Consider the following 19,331-nt stretch of genomic DNA (forward strand, 5'->3'; position numbering starts at 1 on the left):
AGTGGTCTAGTATCATTCTTCTGCATGTGGATGTCCAATTTTCCCAGCACCATTTATTGAAGAGACTGTCTTTCTTCCAATGGATAATCTTTCCTCCTTTATCGAATATTAGTTGCCCATAAAATTCAGGGTCCACTTCTGGATTCTCTATTCTGTTCCATTGATCTATGTGTCTGTTTTTGTGCCAGTACCACACTGTCTTGATGACCACAGCTTTGTAGTACAACCTGAAATCTGGCATTGTGATGCCCCCAGATATGGTTTTCTTTTTTAAAATTCCCCTGGCTATTCGGGGTCTTTTCTGATTCCACACAAATCTTAAAATAATTTGTTCTAACTCTCTGAAGAAAGTCCATGGTATTTTGATAGGGATTGCATTAAACGTGTATATTGCCCTGGGTAACATTGACATTTTCACAATACTAATTCTGCCAATCCATGAGCATGGAATATTTTTCCATCTCTTTGTGTCTTCCTCAATTTCTTTCAGAAGTGTTCTATAGTTTTGAGGGTATAGATCCTTTACATCTTTGGTTAGGTTTATTCGTAGGTATCTTATGCTTTTGGGTGCAATTGTAAATGGGATTGAGTCCTTAATTTCTTTTTCTCATTGTTAGTGTATAGAAATGCCACTGACTTTTGGGCATTGATTTTGTATCCTGCCACGCTACCGAATTGCTGTATGAGTTCTAGCAATCTTGGGGTGGAGACTTTTGGGTTTTCTATGTAGAGTATCATGTCATCGGCGAAGAGGGAGAGTTTGACTTCTTCTTTGCCAATTTGAATGCCTTTAATGTCTTTTTGTTGTCTGATTGCTGAGGCTAGGACTTCCAGTACTATCACTCAATTTTCTTAAGAAACTTTTTAGAGGTACCCGAGTGGCTCCCCGCACTGGCTCCCTGCTCAGCGGGGAGTCTGCTTCTCCCTCTGCCCCACCCCCTGCTCATGCTCTCTCTGTCTGAACTAAAGAAATAAAATCTTAAAAGAAAACTTATTCTGGGGCAGCCCCGGTGGCGCAGCAGTTTGGTGCCGCCTGCAGCCTGGGGTGTGATCCTGGAAACCCGGGATCGAGTCCCACATTGGGCTCCCTACGTGGAGCCTGCTTCTCCCTCTGCCTGTGTCTCTGCCTCTCTCTCTGTCTATGAATAAGTAAATAAAATAAAAAAATAAAAAAAAGAAAACTTATTCTGAAGTAGTTTCAGATCTTCAGAAGAGTTGCAAAGATGCTGGAGAACTCTGGCATCCCCTTCCCCCAGGCTCCTCCGATGTTAACGTCTCACAGATCCAGGGTACGGTGACGAAAACACCAGTTTCTATCAGCCACACTGCACACGCGATCTGATTTCACTCATTTTCCTATCTTTTTCAGTCCTAGGACCTACTGCAGGATTACACACTGTGTTCAGTGACCACAGCTCCTGGCCCTCCTCTGACCTGTGACAGTTTCTACTCAGGGTTCGAGTTTCAGGACTTGTACACTTTTCAGGTGTACTGGTCAGGTTTGGTGGAAAGTCCCTCAGTTTGGGTTTGTCTAATGTTCTGACAGAGTTAGGGGCAGAAAACTGGAGAAGTGGTGTGTCTGACTCACTGCATCATACCAGAGGTCTGCAATGTTGACGTGTCTTTTAAAAAAATATATTTTATTTACTTATTTGAGAGAGAGAGAGAAAGAGAGAATGAGCAGGGGGAGGGGTAGAGGCAGAGGGAGAAGCAGGCTCTTCTATGAGCAGGGAGCCCGAAGGGGGCTCAATCCCAGGACCCCAGGGTAATGACCTGAGCTGAAGACAGACGCTTAACTGACTGAGCCACCCAGGCACCCCAGGGGTTGATGTGTCCTGTTACCGGCAATGGTGACCTTGATCCCCTGGATAAGACACTGGCCACCAGCCTCCTCCATTGTGAAGTCACTACTGTTCCCTTCCAACCCTCACTCTGTTGGGAGTGAGAGGCTGAGTCCAACCCACTCTCAGAGAGGGGAATTAAGCTCCACCTCCTGGAGGGACAGAGATAAAAGTACTTGTGGACTGAGCAATCATAAATATTTTGGGGTAGATACTTTGAGGCTATATAAACACCTTGCTTCTGCTTAAAGTCTCCCCACTAATTTTAGCAACCATCAATCACTACTGTTATTCTAATGATGACTCCCTATCTTTCTCATTCCTTCTAGATTAACTGGAATCCTCTTATAAGGAAGAGCTGTCCATATAGCCACCCTTTGTTTATTCACTTGTCTACTTACAGGAGTATGGACTCATGGACAGTTATTCTATTCTTGGGGTTAGAATCCAATACTACTACTATTTAGTTGTTTGACTGTTACAACTTTGGCCATTGAGAGCTCTTCAGGATGGCTCCTGTGTCCCCCTGACATGCCCTATTCCCCGCGTGCCTCCTATCTAAAGCATCTCCTTACCTTCTAGCACTACAAGATGTGATCCCTTTTGCTTTTTTTTTTCTGGAATATTTTGAAATAAACCCCAGGTATCTTTCTATTTCCCCCATAGAAGCTTCCCTCACCAAAGCTACCATGCCATGAATACACCTGCTGAAATTCATAATTCCTTTAGTCTTTTTCCATTTGTTTGAATTACACAGGATAACCCATATATATCTTCACTGAAACAAACAAGCCAAGCTCCCAGTGAGCTGAGACCAGCCTGACTCCATCCCACTGCCGCCCCTCTCCGTGCTCTGCAGGGAAGTCACTGCCACTGTGGTACTGGTGGATTTCCTTCCAGGCCTTTCTGCTGCACCGTCCCACATCACCCATTACCTAATCTTTTCTGTTGCTGCTGTGGTTCATTTATTAATTTCATAGATGAGAAGGAGAAAGCTCCCTGGGGGACTCTGATGTGCGGCCTGGGTGGAGAACCAGGGCCGCTAGCCTGCTCCCCAAGCTTTCTCACGTGTGGTGCTGACTCCTCAGGCATGGGGGTGGGGTAGGGTGGGAGTGGAGTAGGGGGGCTAAATGGAGTGGCTATGGGGGATGTGGCTCTGGCTGCCCCAGCCCCTCCCAGAAGCCCACTACTGGGGTCGGTATCTAGACAGCTCTGCCTTCTAAAGACAATACTACAGTTGCTGGTGGCATCTGGGTCTTCGGGGAGTGGCTTGGAGCCTCCCAGCTGCTTCCCACAGAACCCATGGTCTTGGCCCTGGGAGGCCCGGACACCCGTGAGGAGAGAGGAGGTGGCCCCGCTGCCTGGCTCCCGGCATTCCTCCTGGGATATGCCCGCACACCCCTTTATACCCCCATCACATAAAAAGCCAGCTGCTCAGGGAACCCAGACAGTGAGGGCCCCTGAAGGCACCTGTGAGACTCCCTGGGGCCCCTGTGGAGATCTGGAGAGGACAGGTGATAAATGCCCTCAGATTCTCTTCCTGGATCCTGACTCTGGAGTCAAAACTCGAATGTCCTCAGGGATGTGCAGGTGCTACAGATGGTGACATTCATTTTTAAGTGCAGCCAAGTCTATGTAAATCCATTAATGCTATGATCACCTTGCTGTAGGAGCTACTATCTCGGCTTTACAGATGAGCAAACTGAGGCAGCAGAGGCCAACCACTCGTCACAGAGCTCATCAGATAATGAGGGACGGCTAGCACTCTCTGCCATTTCCTGCAGGAAGCCCTCCCTGATACCCCACAGTCTGGATTAGGCACCTGCTCTGGGCTCCCTCAGCCCTGATCACTCAGGGCCACTGCTGTCTAGTGATGAGTCTCTTTCCTCCACTGGCCTTGGAGGGCAGGATCCGGGGCCATCTCAGTCACTACTGGGAGCCTAGCATGGCTCAGAGCAGGATCCCTCATGATCTGTTTTCCCTTTTTCCATAAGAACAAATCCCAAATGTTTGTTGGGCATGTGGCCTCACTTCCCAGCCTGTCCTGAAGCTATCAGGTATGGCTGTGTGCGATGCTCTGGCCCCTGGGGAAATAAATATAAGGGATAGTGTCAGGCTTGGGCATATGTCCTCTGTCCTGCTGCTCAGAGCCGCACACGATGGCCTGAGCTCCAGGAGCCATCTGGGAGCGTGAGGGCGAGGCCTCCCCAGATGAGCCAGACCAAGGAGCCTGCACCCTGATGCATCTGTGCAAGTGCCACCCCAGCCCCAGACCACCTGCCCCAGGAATTTTTACCCGAATAAAACCTTGCATGTTGGAAGTCGATGTTAATTTGGGTTTACAGCCACTGGCAGCCAAAGCAAATCTAAATACAATTTGGATTATCACATGTTTGCTCTGCGGTATAGTAGAAGGTACTGTCTGGTAAGGGCTTGTCCTGTGCCTGATGTGTTTTACACACAGTGTTTTCACTTAATCCTCACTGCAGCCCCAGGCATGTGCCTGTTGTGTCGATCAACAGACCAATACACTTGCCCTGGACTGCAGAGCGAGCAAGAGACAGGGCAGGATGTGAACCCTGACCCCTCTAATTCTGGATCCCGAGTCTGTCCCACTGCGAAGCCCCAAGTTCTTCCGCTGAGCCTTCTTGGACATAGCAGGGGGTAGGGATCGGGCCAGGTTGGGTGGAAGGTGCCTACCTTCGTAGGCCTTGGCCGCGTTCACCAGGCTGGACCACTCAAGGCCAGCAGCTGTGTCAGGCAGTGGCATCATCCCGGGGTCAAGGCGTCGCAGCGGCCGTTCCCGGCCATCGGCCAGCGAGAGCTCGGAGGCGGAGATGGTGGCTGGTGGGGAAGAGGAGATGGGAGATGGGGGGGAGAATGAGAACGTGAAAGGAACAAAGATATTAATCCTTTGTTTTACTTTCTGTATGGTTTCCGTAATGCTTGTAAGTGTTATAACACATACAATTAAGTAAGTATGTTACAATCATCAGAAGATGACAAACGCCAGCAGGTCAAGGGGAGTGTCAGGTGTTTATGTGGGTGGGAACGGGGTGAGAGGGACAGAGTGGCGGGAGGTGAAGTCAGAGGTGCGGGCTGGACTGTGGGGGCCTCGCAGGTCAGGAGGACGTTGTCTTTTACTCCAAGTGGAATGGAGCCACAGGCTCTGAGCAGCCAGGGACGTGACCTGATGTGGGTGCTCACAGGCTCCCTCTGGCTGCAAGCGGAGGTTGGACCCCATGGGGGTGGGGAGCAGGGAGGGAGGGAGGTGGTGAGGAGGCAGCTGGGGTCCAGGAGGGAGAGGAGAGTGGACAGGACTGGGTGAGGCCTCAGGGGCGGGGGCAGCGGGGAGGAACAAGTGGCAGCTCCTGAAATCATTCTGTTTGTGCCACCAAATGTACTTCCTGAAGAGGGGATGGGAGCGTGGGCCAAAGAGAAGGGTGCAGGGTGACCAGGATTCTGAAGCTGGCCCTGAGATGGGCTGGCCCTGGGGGTGGGCCAGAAGTTTGTTTCTGGAGGTGCGGCATGGAGGCGGCAGGGCCAGGCTGCAGATATAAACCAGGGTTGTCAGCGTGTGTTTAGGGTCTGGGTGCGGCAGGGTCGCTGCAAGGAGACCTGCTGGGTCCCTGTATGGAAGGCCGGGCAGAGAAAGATGCCCCTGGAGTCTCTGGTGTTGGGAGCGCCAGCACCAGCAGCTGCATTTGCTGCAGCCAACGGCTGGGCTGAGTCCCATGTGCCGGGCGGAGGCCCCGGGCCTCAGCTTGCTGATACCTCACAGCTGCCAAAGGGGAGGGGACAGAGGACAGCAAAGAAGCACAGAGGTCAGGGGGTGACTCAGGCAGGCAGAGCAGGGCCCAACCATGCTGGGTACAGCACTGGGACCATCCCCCAGCCTCACCTCCTCCTAGTAGTGGGAGGGAGATGCTCCTACCCCCCCCCCCCCCCGTGTTGTGGAGGGGGAAACCGAGGCTCAGAGCGAGATGCCTGGCTCGCAATGACACTCGTTGGCAGGGGCACTTGGCTTTGAACTGCGTGGTCAGCTGCTGACCCTGCTCTAAGCCCAACCCCGTGAGGCTTTGGGGTTTAGTAGGTCCTTGTTAATACTCTGTTCTAACCCCGCTCTCCGGGCCTGGGGCACAAGCCTGACTCACGGTGGATTAAAATGCTTGCTCCAGACGGAAGAATATAACAAAATAACAAACAGCCAGCGCTTCTCAGTGCTTACTGTGCATCAGGGATTGTGCTAAGCGTTTTCCACGTATTAACACGTCTGAGTCTCAGTTTAATGCAGTGAGGGATAGGTTTGCCTTGAGCTGAGATGGGGGCAGAGTAGTACCTGGCTTTGGGGAGGCTCCCCTCAGTGACCCAGACATGGCCTTCTGCCGGAACCCCTGGGGTAGACTCCTGAAGTCACACCCTGTCTGCGTCGGAGAGAGCTGTGCAGGTGCTGCCTGTCGCACACTGCACCCGGGCAGGTCCCGCAGCCCCTGGATTCAGGCTGGTGCTCTGCAGTGATCATGACGCCAGGTGGGGCAGGGAAGGCCGGTAAGTAAACAGTCCCAGGCCCATTTGGGTTGGGTTTTGCTGCTGTGAGCTTGGCCCAAACTTCTCAATCACCTCTCAGTTTGGGAAGCTTTGGGGTTGTGAATAAGGGATTGGAGGAGGATGGATTGAAGGCAGGCCCACCCCGGCTGGCGCCCAGGTTTTGACGGGGACCATGTGCACTGGGGCCCCCGTCGTGGGGGACGCGCGGTAAACAGTCGCTGGATGAATACAAGGATGGATGAGTCACACCCTACACCTCCTCCCTCCAACAAGAGTTGGCAGACTTGGGGGGGGAATCAGGTAAGTAAATAAACATTCACGGAACCATCTGCTTGGTGCTGGAACAGGGAGCTGGGGGAGCAGCTAATGTAAAGCCTGATCCCCAGGGCCCTCCTGTCTGCAGCCTCGGGGGCTGACACCCTCCCTCTGGCCTCAGGTGACTCCAATCTTCGGGCAGTCCAGACTTCCAGCTAGGTGACCCCCCAGGAGACCCCCCATGCTCACCTAACAATCCCCAGCTCTGTGGGTGGCACCCAGTGCCTAACCATCAGGACCCTCCCGAAGCTCCCATGCGCCCCAGCTCCTCACCTCGGCCGACACCAACACTGATGACTTCCAGTGTACACTGTCCCCCGGTCCCTGCTTGCTTCCCAAGGCTGGCGAAACCCCCCCACTGGCCCCAGGGTGCCCCAGGCTCACATTTCTTCTCTGGGAAGCCGTTGCTGCCGGTTGTGGGGACAGTGCTAGGGCTGCTGCCGCCCGGCGGGTGGGGGTGCTGGTGCTGGCGTCGGGCGGGCAGCGTGCTGGAGGGGAAGGCGCAGGTGCTGGTGAAGAGCACGTCACTGGGCAGGCCCGGCTCCAGGCTGGCAGGGTTGGCGAAGCTGGGTTCCCGCCGCCCGCTGCACAGACTCTCATCTGACAGCGTCCGCTGCAGGCTCTTCTGTGGTGACTGAGGAGGAGACAGGGACCGTCATGGGGCGTGGTCGTGGCCTGACTCACTGTCACCGTCCTCTCCCCTGGGGATCCCTCCTCCCCTCCCAGCACCACCTGCCTCTGAGAGGCCAGTGCCCCCCTCCTGCACCGGGTCAGGTCAGGGAAGGTGGTGTGACCTAAGTGCAACTTAGGGGAGCCAGTCATTGATGAGGACCACTGCGGACAGCTCGGTCCCACAGGAGAGTGCGGCAGACTAAGGGACCTCGCCTCCACTCTCGGTCCCTGAGGGTTGGGTGGGCGGAGGCTGCTTCCACTCAGGCTCCGCTCGGGTCATGAGAGCCAGTAAGAGCATCCCTTTCCAGTAGCTCGAGCTGCCCTAGTGCGGACGGGCTTTCCCACGTGCCTGCTCAGGCTGCCTTATGCTGTGATTTGGTCCCCGACTAATGTGACGGCCTGACTCCTGGCTATGAAGCCACATACACCCAAATGGGGCTGGCAGGTGCCACAGGTAGAGGCCACTGGCAGGAGAGGCCAGAGTGACCTCAGGGAGCTCTGTCCTCCTCCCTCGCCCTCCCACAACCACCTGGCCCTCCTGATTCTGACTGTGTGGGTGCGGTGAAGGAGGCCTCTACGTACTCCCGCATCTCTCTCCTGCTCAGGCGCCAGGTTGTCCATGATGATGAGTTTCTTCAGGTCGTCCTCGATGGTGGATTTGTAGTTCTTCCGTGGGGAGCGGAGGTCTCTGAGGGATGCCCTCAACCGCGGCTGCCCGAAGACGTTTTTCGTACTCGTGTCCACCTGCCTGGAATGAGAAGATGAGGGTCAGAGGGGCCTTGGGGAGGCTCGAGCTGCTTCTCAAAGCTGTCCTGCCTCAGGAAGGCAGGCCGCCACCGCGGAAGGGACCGCAGCCTTCTCCACTCCACCTGCTGGAAGCAAGCAGCAACAGGGGCCACGTCTGTTCTCTCCACTGACTAGTCCCACAAGACTTCCTGCGACCTGCCTGGGGCCAAGCCTGTTCCAGGCAGAGGAGACACAGCAGTGAACATGGAGCTGACCCCCAGTTACGGAGATCCACAGCGAATAAATGACCAGAAAGAGAGATCCCATAATGTGAGGCAGAGAGGAGGTCTGAAGAAAGATAAAGCCAAGTAATCGAGTAGGGATTGGTGGGGATGGGACATGGCTCTTCTGGGGGGTGACAGCTGAGGGAGCCCGCAGGGTACAAGAGCACTCCAGGGAGAGGGAAGCAAGTCCTGGGCTGTGAGGGGGTCAAGCCCGGTGACAGAGGCATGGAGGAGGCCCACAGGTTGGTGACGCGAGTGAGGGGACGAGTGGTGCAAGGTGAGGTCTGGGAGGGGACGGGATAGGAACTCCTGAGCCACGGAGGGGACTTGGGCCTGCTTCTGGGAAGGAAGCCTCTGAGAAAAAAAAAAAAAAAAAAAAAAAAAAGGAAGCCTCTGAGATTCTGAGCTGGTGGGTGGGAGGTCCTGATTTGTATACTGGAAGGATCACTGATGGCTGGACAGAAGAGTGGCCCTCAGTGGGGCCAAGAGCAGAAGGGAGATGATGAGCAAGTTCCTGCAGTGTTCAGGTGGATGAGGGTGACTAGGGCTTCCAGCCACGGAAGAGGGATGGGGTCTCGGGGTCTCACAGAGGACCCATCTCCTGGGAACCAGGTCCCCACAGGTGAGTGCTGGGCTGCAGACAGCAGACCTCTGGCCAAGTGCTCCAGAGTCTGTCATCAGGTGTCCCTAACTTTCGTTTCTTCATCTGTGACATGTGGGAAAGAGAGTTCACGAATCACGGGGTGGCTGGGAAGATCTAGAGACAAGGCACCTAAACCCTGGCCAGGGCCCTGGAGCCCCTTCACCACCCCCATTTTTCCACTGGGGCTCCCATTTCAGAAACTGGCCTGTGAGCCCAGGTCACTTGGATCACCATCTTCGATGCTGACCCCATGCTGCCTTCCAGAACACTCTGGCATCTAAAAGCCATCCCGGCACAGCCTAGGGTTAAAAGCAGGAGTGGTGGTGGTGGACAGGCCTGGGTCTCTCTGCTCCCGCTGTGGGACTGCAGGCATGTGGCACCACCTCTCCGATCCCCTGGAGAACATGCTGACCTCACAGCACTGCGGGGATTGCTGCAGAGTGCCCGGTGGCACCTCACAGAGCAAGCGCTTGGGTAATGAGGGCTGGCCCTGAGCTGCCCACACTCCTCGGCTGCTCCCCTACCCCTCTGCTGGCTCCGCAGGCCATCACAGCTCCCCACCCCCAGCTCCTTGGCCCTCTCCTGGCCACGGCGCAGTCTCCTGGGGCTCCGTGTCCTCCACTCCTGGGACTTGCCCTGAGGCCTCCTCTGGCCTTTGGATTCTGGCTCAGCCATTTAGGCTCAGATCTTACTTCCCTGGTGAAAACTGGGTCCTTGACCTGAGGTGTCCCAGGAGAGAAATAATGACAGCTAATAGCCCTACCCGTGTACCAGGCCCTGTCCACCATCCCGAGGGCTCCGTGTATGCTAACTCATTCAATCTGCACAGCAGCCTCGATTACTATCACCCCCATTTTACAGACAGGAGACTGAGATGCAAGGTGACTAAAGGAACAGTTGTCCAAGGTCACATAGCCTGTGTGAGTGGAGGAGTCAGGATTCCAGCCGAGACCACCAGGCTGCAGAGCCTACAGGTGTCACCTCTGTACTTGACTGCTGTGTTTCTAGCACAGACATGGCCTAAAAAAGATGTACAGTGAGGGGGCTGGAGGGCTTGGTTGGTTAAGCGTCTGACTCCTGACTTCATCTCAGGTCATGATCTTTGGGGTCACGGGATTGAGCCCCATGTCAGGCTCTGCACTCAGTGTGGAGTCTGCTTGAGATTCTCTCTCTCCCTCTGCCTCTACATACCCCACCAATCCCAAATTAATAAAATCTTAAAAAAAAAAAAAAAAGGTATAGTGTGTGTGGAGCATAATCGCAATTGATTTAGTTAATATTTATTTATTAAGATTTTATTTATTCATGAGACACACACACAGATATAGAGAGGCAGAGACACAGGCAGAGGTAGAAGCAGGCTCCATCCATACAGGGAGCCTGATGTGGGACTCCATCCGGGGACCCCAGGATCATGCCCTGAGCTGAAGGCAGATGCTCAACCACTGAGCCACCCAGGCATCCCAGTAATATTCTTTTAAATGCAGGAAAAAAGTTCTGGGGAAATTATGAACAACGATAAATGAACTCTGGGAAGTCAGGTGTCTTTTTAGGAGGTAGAAAAACAAGGACTTTCACTTTTTACCTGATACCCTTCTGGACTATCTCAATTTATTTTACCATAAGCACATGCCAGAATAATAGTCATTTCAAAAACTAGTTTAAAAACAGGTGACACCTGGAATGCATCATTTTGTAACTCAAGAAAGAAAAAGTCTTTGGACCCAGGAAGAAAGATGTCTCGGGCTCCTGAGCATTTTAAAGTTTGCATCTTTCTCATTTTCTCAGCTGCCACCTTGGGGTTTTAACAAAAGGAGCAAGAGAGTGCGGCAAGTTTTTCCCTGTCAGGTCGTATTCTTCCCCAAATTAGAATCCCAGGTCTAGGGTAATTCTGGCTCCATTACAGTGTTCTCTGAAGTGTGTTCTCCGGGCAAATGAAAGAGCTTTAGAGCCAAAAGAAAGAAATACACAGAGAAACAGAGGAAGAGGGCTCACCCCTCCCCCTTCCAAAGGGAATTCACAGTTTTCCAGAATCTCCTGCAAGGAGGGGGGTGGGGTATGTGACTTAGTGCAGGGCATGTCACCTGCTGTGCCCATCTCCCCTGGAGAGGGAGCAGGCCAGGGCTTCAGCCTGTCTGTGGCAAGAAAGGGACACTGTTCATGAGGCTGTCCCTCTGGGAGGGGCGCAGAGCCACCCACAGAACACTATGGAACATGTATGCTTTCGGCCCTAGGGGCTCTACTTCTGGGACTGTGTCCCTTAGGGAGGCCCACATGAACCTAGGTGTGCCAAGGATATGAGGACGCTTCCTGGGGTCCTGTGAAGCAAACACAGAACTGGCCAGCAGGGGAAGGGAGAGGCCCCACAGAATAATGCCATCTAGCTATGAAAGAGAAGTGGAGCTGATTCACATAACACAGAAAGAGGTTGTCCCAGGTATGTCGGAGGAATGAAGTGGTAGGTACAATGTGAAATCATTTTCAGAAAACAAAGCTTACACATTGCTTAGTTTGATATATTAAAATTCACCAAACTCTCAGCTCCAAAAGATGGGCAGGTGGGGGGATTCATTTTCTAAAAATGTACCTCACCACAAGCCCATGAAATCCTTGATAATCTGCTCTGCCTCTGCCCTCATCCCCTTCCATGGGGGCCTCTCAATGTTCCATTAGCATGCCAGGCATATTCCTGCCCCAGGGCCTTTGCACAGGCTGTTCTGGCTGCCTAGAGTTGCCGTTCCCAGCATTCCCCATGAATGACAGCTTCTCATCTATCCAGCTTATTCAGAGAAGCCTCCCCTGACGACTCAACCTTCTGGTGTTCCCTTCCAGCCCAGGTGTGCGTGATCACACAATCCTGTATGTTGCTTCGCTGTGTTCATCTCCTGGTGGTTTGTCATGGGCACTGTGTGTTTGTGGTCCCACTCCCAACTCATCTGCAGCCTTCTGCATTCTGTTGTGTTGGGAATAGGGCTTGCCACATTGCAAGCACTCAGCAGTAGCTGTTCCATGTGAGTCACATGGAACCAACCATCCAACCAACTGACCAACCAACCCACCTGCTTCTCTACCTATTTCCTTCCTTTCAACCTTCTATTCTTCTTCTTCTTCTTCTTTTTTAATTTATCTAAGTAATCGCTTCAACTCATGACCCTGAGATCGAGTTGCATCCTCTTCTAATGGAGCCAGCCACGCCCCCTCCTCCTTCCTTTAAAACAAGTTTAAATAACTTTTATAAAAGAGGAAAAAGTAGAGAGATATTGTAAAAAGTTAAGCCAAAAGAACACAAGTATTTCTTCCTTGCTCTGTTTAATTTTGTGTTCATTTGCTAAAATTGCCTTCTCAGCTCCTAGGTCCTCCAGGACTCTAATGGGGCATTCCTGATTCTGCAGTGGAATCTGCAGAAGAACCTGCTCACCAGAAGAAACCATGCTACAGTCCGTCTGTCCCCTGCAACCCTCCCGGCTGCAACCTTCACCTCCACACACATTTCATCTGCTGTAGGTCCCGTTGGCCTGATGCTATCTGTGTGCTGCTGTGATGTGTCTAAATGGGTAAAGCACGACGGAACTCAGTTCGGAGTCAACTCGATCATTTTTGCTCTTACTCTCTTTCTCCTGGGAGAATTTCCCAATGTCATTTCTAAATTGCAAATTCCAAGCAGTAATTTAAAATGGCATTAATTCCAGGTTAACAAAACCAACCAGACTGGGTTTGTACATTCTGATCTTTTTTTTTTTTTTTTTTAAATTTTAAAAATTTATTTATGATAGTCACACAGAGAGAGAGAGAGAGGCAGAGACACAGGCAGAGGGAGAAGCAGGCTCCATGCACCAGGAGCCCGATATGGGATTCGATCCCGGGTCTCCAGGATCGCGCCCTGGGCCAAAGGCAGGCGCTAAACCACTGCGCCACCCAGGGATCCCTGTACATTCTGATCTTTTCTCTTTCTCTCAAGATCTCTGGTCTTCATGATTGTTGAAACCTGATGACCCCCGAGGACAAAACAGACTACTCTTGACTGTTCAAAAGGAGGAGATCACCTCCTCTGTGCTAACACGGAATGGTCACCAAGATATGAAGGGGAAAGAGCAGGTGCAAAAAAGCAGAGGTGCAGAGACGGCACCACACTTGCAGATGAAGAGGGGTGGCGGGGAAGAAGCATATGCAGTCACCGTGCTTCGTCATGGCTGGGACGTTTCGGGCCGGAAGCAGAAGAAATGAAGCCATGGTTGCGTCTGGGGAGGGGGCCTGAACGGCTGGGGGCCGGGAAGGGAGAGGCTGGCTTTGCACTGCCAACCCTTTGGTGTCTGGTTTTTATGCTGGGCTTGGTGTACCCTTCGCGATACAGATAAAGAGAACACCCGGAAGGATGTGCCTTCTCTCAAGGTCCTGCCCAACAGCACCAGACATAATCTCTAATTTGCCCACGTTGTCTGGACTTGGGACATTGTCACATTGTGGAATTAAACCACTCACAGCAGAAAACAAAGACGACAACTTACAAAGAAGGCTCTGCACTGGGGCCCCAGACAACAGTGATTCTTTCTTCCTGTGACAGGAGGGCCGGAGGTGGAAGGCAACCAGTGGCTCCGACTTGGCTGGGCCTGATCCCAGCTGACTCTGGGCTCTGGCCTCCAACTGGGGCGGCTCCCTTGGGGCCGAGTTAATTAAGCTAATTAGCACCACTGTCAGCCTGTCTGCACTGGGGGCTGTGCCAAGGAGGCTGGCGAGGATATGCAGCAGGTCTGTACTTCAGGTGGCAGGGAGATATTCCTGGAAGGATGGCTGGGAGAGGCCTGAGGAGTCGGGGGCTGCCCTGCTATGGGGTGGGGATATTGGGGAGAGGCTTTCCCCCTTGCTCCTTCTGCAGCTGTACTGAGCTGGACCTAAACCTGAGGAAGGAAGGAGGTGTCAACTATTAGATGCCAGTGCGTGTCAGCCCAGCCAACAGCAACTGGGTATTTCCCTATGACTTGGTGAAATTCTCATGTCACCTCTGGGATACAGGTACTACTGTCTTCCCCTTTTGAAGCTGGGGAAACTGAGGCACAGTGAGTTGAGAACACTCAGAACCCGTATTTGCCAGATGCTCTGAGCCACCTCGATTCACTCATAATGGAAGTGGTGCTCGATACACATGGTTCGTGGTAGTAGCGGCTCCTGGTGACAAGGGCCTTCTCCCCAAGGGCTGGTGTGTCTCGTGTGTGGTCACTTTCTCTCCTCATGCCGGCTGTGAGAGACAGGTTCTACTGTCACTTCACCCTACAGGCGAAGGCTGGCAGTATGGGGAGGTTCGGACACACAGTGCTGGTGGAGCTGGGATGTGAACGGATGTGGTCTGACGCAGGGACTGCTCTTGACTGCAGTGACGAAGCTTGCCTCCTGAGTGCTCACCCACTCCTGGGCCCCAGGCTGCCTTCACACAGGTCATTTTGGTTCCTTCCCTCAGTGGTGCTGGACAAGGACACTTGGGGCCTGGGTCCTCAGGTGTGACCCTGGGGCTGGCCCTCCTGACCACACAACAGAGGCCATTTCTGGAGGGTCAGCCTCCTCCCTGTGGGGCCAGGGGCCAATGGGGCCTAAGCATGTGTGTCTCACAACAATCCTATGTGGTGTGGCTGGCTGGTTTGACACTCAGAGAGAAGTGGTGTCAGTATGGCCATTCTCTGGAAGAGCAGAGGCCTGTTCCTGGTTGTGCCTACCTTGTGAAGGAGGCTTCTCAGGATGGCTTAAGGGCCAGTCCACAGGGGCATCTCCAGCCCAGCAGTTGGGTTGAGACTGGGCCATCGAGGAGGTAGTGCCCAGGAGAGCTAAGGGCTACTGGCTCCACCTCCCAACCTGTTGGCCTCCAGCCTGGCCTCTCCTGTCAGAAGGGAAACCTGTCAGTCCAGTCACACCCTCACCTGTTAAGCCCTGTGCAGCAAGAATGTGGTGCTGGGAGCCTCAAATGGATGAACTCACTAAATCCTCACAATCCTGGAGCCAGGGATGACTGTCCTCCCAGTTTAAAGAGAGGGAAAATGATGGTAGGGTAAGCAGCCAATGGATTCCCATCCTGACCCTCACATGCTGCTCTGCCCTCTCATGACTGAGAGAAGGCAGGCCAATGAATTAATGAGTCCTGGGATGAAGTGGTCAAAACAGGGCTGTATGGCCATCCCCTGGAACAGAGGTGCTGGCCTGTCCCTCCCCAAGGATTGGCCAGGGCCTGCAGCAGAAGGGCCGAGCATGGGAGACAGAGCATAGATTCACTGTCCTTCACTAGCTCTGTCATTCGGTCAACTAGAGCAGGTGCCCAAATACAGAGGAAACTGTTCCCTCCAAGAGACCAGTCCTCAGGAAACATGAGTTGTGGCCCTGGATAGGAGTCCTCCTTGTCTTTCATATAAGATGCTCTGTTAGCTACCTTGCTGGATACAAATCCTAGCGCTGCCACTTCTGGCTGCATGACCTGGCTCTATACTTCTTTTTTTTTAATTTTTTAAAAGATTTTATTTATTTATTCATGAGAGACACAAAGGGAGAGAGAGGCAGAGACACAGGCAGAGGGAAAAGCAGGCTCCATGCAGGAGCCCGATGTGGGACTTGATCCCGGGACTCCAGGATCAGTCCCCGGCCAAAGGCAGGTGCTAAACCACTGAGCAACCCAGGGATCCCCTGGCTCTATACTTCTAACAGTGCCTCAAATTCCTCACCTGGAAATAGGGGTAAGAACAAGATCCCTTGGCCGGCAGAGAATCAGTGAGGCCAGGTCTGTACAACCCCAGCCAAGCAGCCTGGCTGAAAGGCAAACACCCTTGTGTTGGATGAGGACATTAGCTTTTCCCCGTGGGACTGAAATCAATGAGAAGGGAAGCAAAGAAAGTAGACAGATTTGGTAATTACTCCTGGCGGGGGTGGGGGATGAGCTTGTAATACATGGTGACCTGGGGGGATAAATCACAAAACCAACAAGCATAATATTTGCAGTGATTAGCCTTAACTAATTGAGTGAATCTGGGCAAGTGACATCACCATTCTGTACCTCAATTTTTCTTATCTGGAAAATGGGATGCAAAGTACTTGCATTTCATTGTTCTATAGTGAGGATTAAATGAGTCAATGCAGCTGAAAATCTTATGACAGTACTTGGTATTAACATACATAGGTAAATAAGTTATGCAAGTGAGTTCCTGTGCCTTGGGATAAGATTTCAGTGACAGCTTCATATACGGGGAAAAAAAAGTATGTTTAACCTCAAATAATTTAGCTTGAAGATGATGTTTTCTGGAAAACTAGGTTAGGTGACTCAGAAGGATCTTTAACAATGACAAAGACACTATCTCCAAAATGCTCAGAGAGAGTGTGAATAAAACAGCTTTATGAAATGCGAGTGTGTGAACAAAAGCAATTCTAAATTAACATATATCATCTTCTACATGTGATTTAAAAAATGGGGCTCCTGGCTGGCTCAGTAGGTGGAGTGACTCTTGATCTTGGGCTTGTAAGTTTGAGCCCCACATTGAGAGGAGAGATTACTTAAAAATAAAATCATAAAAAAAAATACTAAATTATTGAATACAATTGCAAGAAGCCGACACTATTATGTGTGGCCCCAAATATTTTATATATTGATATAGTAATATATTTTACATATTATACATACTTATGTATTTCATATATTTAATTTACATATGTTTATACAAACATACACACCCAGGGGTGCCTGGTGGCTTGGTCAGGTAAGCATTTGCTTTCGGCTCAGGTCATGTTCCTGGGGTCCTGGGATGGAGCTCCGCATCAGGCTCCCTGTTCAGTGGGGAGTGTGCCTCTCCCTCTGCCCCTCCACCCAGGAGTGCTCATGTACTCGCTCTTGCTCTAATAAATAAATAGAATCTTTAAAATAAATAAACATACATACCTATAAAAAGCCTTGTTTGAATCTTACCATGGGGAAAAGAGGGTTTTTCCCCCGGGCATATTTTCTGTGCACCTACTATGTATGTACTGGGCCCTGGATGGGGCTCATGGTATCTCTGCTCCCGAGAATTCTTAGTCCACTGTGGGGAGAGAGGAGGCAAGCTGCTAGGAAATGATGGTCTGATGTGTCCTGAGACAGGGAAGAAGCATGCGGTCAGTGGAAGCTGAGCCTGGTGTGGGTTTGAAAAAGCTTCCCCCAGAATGGCATGTGTGTGTTAAGACCCGAGAGATGGTATTTTGGGTCCCTTCCAAAAAAGATGTTGAAGTATGAACTCCAAGTATCTGAGTGTGGCTTCATTTAGAATTAGGGTCTTTACAGAGGTAACCAGAGCAAAATGAAGCAATTAGGATGGACCCTCAGCCCATGACTGGTATCCTTATAAAAAGGGGAAATGTCAACATAGAGACACATCTAGGGAGGAGGCCACGTGAAGGCAGAGCATGGGGAGATGCATCTACAGGCCAAGGAATCCCATACACGGCCTGCAAATCACCAGCAACTGGGCCAGTAGCTCAAACAAATTCCCGTTCACAGCCCTCAAAAGGAACGAGCCCTGCCAACACCATGATCTCGGACATCTGACCAAGACTACGTGTTTGGAGTTGGGCCACTCAGCCTGTGGTACTCGTTAGGGCAGCCCTAGTTTGCACACAGGGGAAGGATGGCCGGGGCAGCTTGTGGAAGACCTAACGGGGTCGCAGGGTCTGACCCTCTGGCCACCCTAAAATTGGGGGCCTGTGGTATCTAATGGGGTTGCAGGGAGATCAAAATGAGATGTGTGGCTCATGCGTAAACTGAAGGAGCACCCAGAATGCCAGGAGGTCTATGGGTGTCTCGTGACTAAGACAGAGGCATCTACTCTCCAGGAGAGGAGAGAAAAGTGACAGAATGATGGCAGGGGCTACATACAGCTGGGAAGGTCCATCCGAGGACGTGTCATGAGACCCCCCCGCCCCCGCCACTGGAGACAGCCACAAGATCTGGGGGAAGGGCACTCCAGGTGTTCGAGAACCCCTCCCAAAGGCCCTGAGGTTGGCCTGGCCTTGACAGCACAGGAGGCCAGTGGAGCAGAGAGAGGGAGGGGCAGAGGGGGAGGAGGCTGGTCATGCAGGGGCTGGGCAGGAGTCTGGGCAAAGTACACGCTGTACTAGTGCCTGGCATCAGATGTGCTTGGTCAGCGGGGCCCTGGACATCCACCCTGGGCGTGGGGGACACCGCTGGAGGTTCTGATCAGGAGAGCAGAGGGTCAGAGCTCCTGGCATGCCGTGATGTGTGGGAACTGGATTCTTGGGGTGAGCTCCCCAAGCTTGCCCGCCGACATCTGCAGGACTCACTTCTGTCTCCTGACACCTTTTTTCCGCCGAGCTCTGTGTCCTTCTCACATTTGAATGGCCCATCCAGGTCTTGAAAGACGGTACAAAGACCTGGATGGGGAGGACAGATTCCCTGCCCCAATGGAAGAGGAGCCTTGGACCTGCCCTATCCCTTACCAGCTGTTCTGACTCAGGGCCTCAGTTGCCTTATCTGTAAAGTGGGGTGAATAATAGGTCCACCTCACAGAGTTCTTGTGAGAATTCCAGAAATTCATTCACATATACAGGGGCTTGGAACTGAGACCGGTATACAGGGAGCATCGGGTAAATATATCCTATTCTCCTAACTTAGAAGAGAAATCCTTCCCAGTGCACACGCCTCTCCTCTCTTCTGCCTTACAGCACAATGCCGCAAACGAGCCGAGCATAGCGCCCTCTGATTCTCCTACTCTTCTCTCCTGCACCCGAGGGACCTCCAGGAGGCTCACAGTGACGCCGGTGCACAGCCCATCACACTTGGGCTCCCAGGACCCCTTGCTCACCTGGGATTCTCCTTATTCTCTGGAGGCTGAGGGCTTTCCGGCCCTGTCCTGCACCTGCCCCTCCTCTCTACCCACACTCCTGGCCTTGGGTGTGCCTCCAGCCTCGTGCCCCTGAGCCGATGACACCCCAACACCCCAGATGCCCTCTCTAGCCTGACATCTCTCTCAGCTCCAGACTCCTCAGCCAACTGCCTCCTTGTTTCTTCTGTGCCTTGTGAACGTAACCCACTGGGGACTGAGCTCAGGGGCTTTCCCCACACCGAGCCTGCTCCTCACCAAGCCTGAGTCCCCGTCTCAGCTCAAGGCAAGTCTGCCCTTCTGGTTATAGGACCTGGGGGTTCTTCAACCTTGCCTTCCTCTCAGCCCCAATGCACTCTGCTGGCCAAACCCTGTGCTCCCCTTTAAGCATTTCCATCCCGAGGCCACCTCGTCTCCTTCCTCGGCCCCCATCCTGCCCGCCCCTCAAACCCCTTGTCTCCCGCAT

At 52.4% G+C, this 19,331-nt stretch overlaps 1 protein-coding gene across 7 annotated transcripts in view; it reads right to left on the reverse strand.

Moving 5' to 3' along the window:
* Window positions 1–19,331, reverse strand: part of SIPA1L3 (signal induced proliferation associated 1 like 3) — a 235,445-nt gene that overhangs the window by 7,482 nt on the left and 208,632 nt on the right. For 6 of the 7 annotated variants that reach the window (XM_077853554.1, XM_077853508.1, XM_077853545.1 and 3 more), the window contains 3 exons: window positions 7,959–8,124; window positions 7,089–7,338; window positions 4,542–4,685 (listed from right to left, as the gene is read on the reverse strand). In XM_077853554.1, coding sequence (XP_077709680.1) covers window positions 4,542–4,685; window positions 7,089–7,338; window positions 7,959–8,124 — 560 coding nt within the window. Of the gene's footprint in view, window positions 1–4,541; window positions 4,686–7,088; window positions 7,339–7,958; window positions 8,125–16,732; window positions 18,417–19,331 lie in introns of those variants that run through there. The other variant, XM_077853564.1, reaches the window with a different exon arrangement.

The sequence above is a fragment of the Canis aureus genome, chromosome 1, assembly GCF_053574225.1.
Source record: "Canis aureus isolate CA01 chromosome 1, VMU_Caureus_v.1.0, whole genome shotgun sequence".
In the NCBI taxonomy this organism is placed as follows: Eukaryota; Metazoa; Chordata; class Mammalia; order Carnivora; family Canidae; genus Canis; species Canis aureus.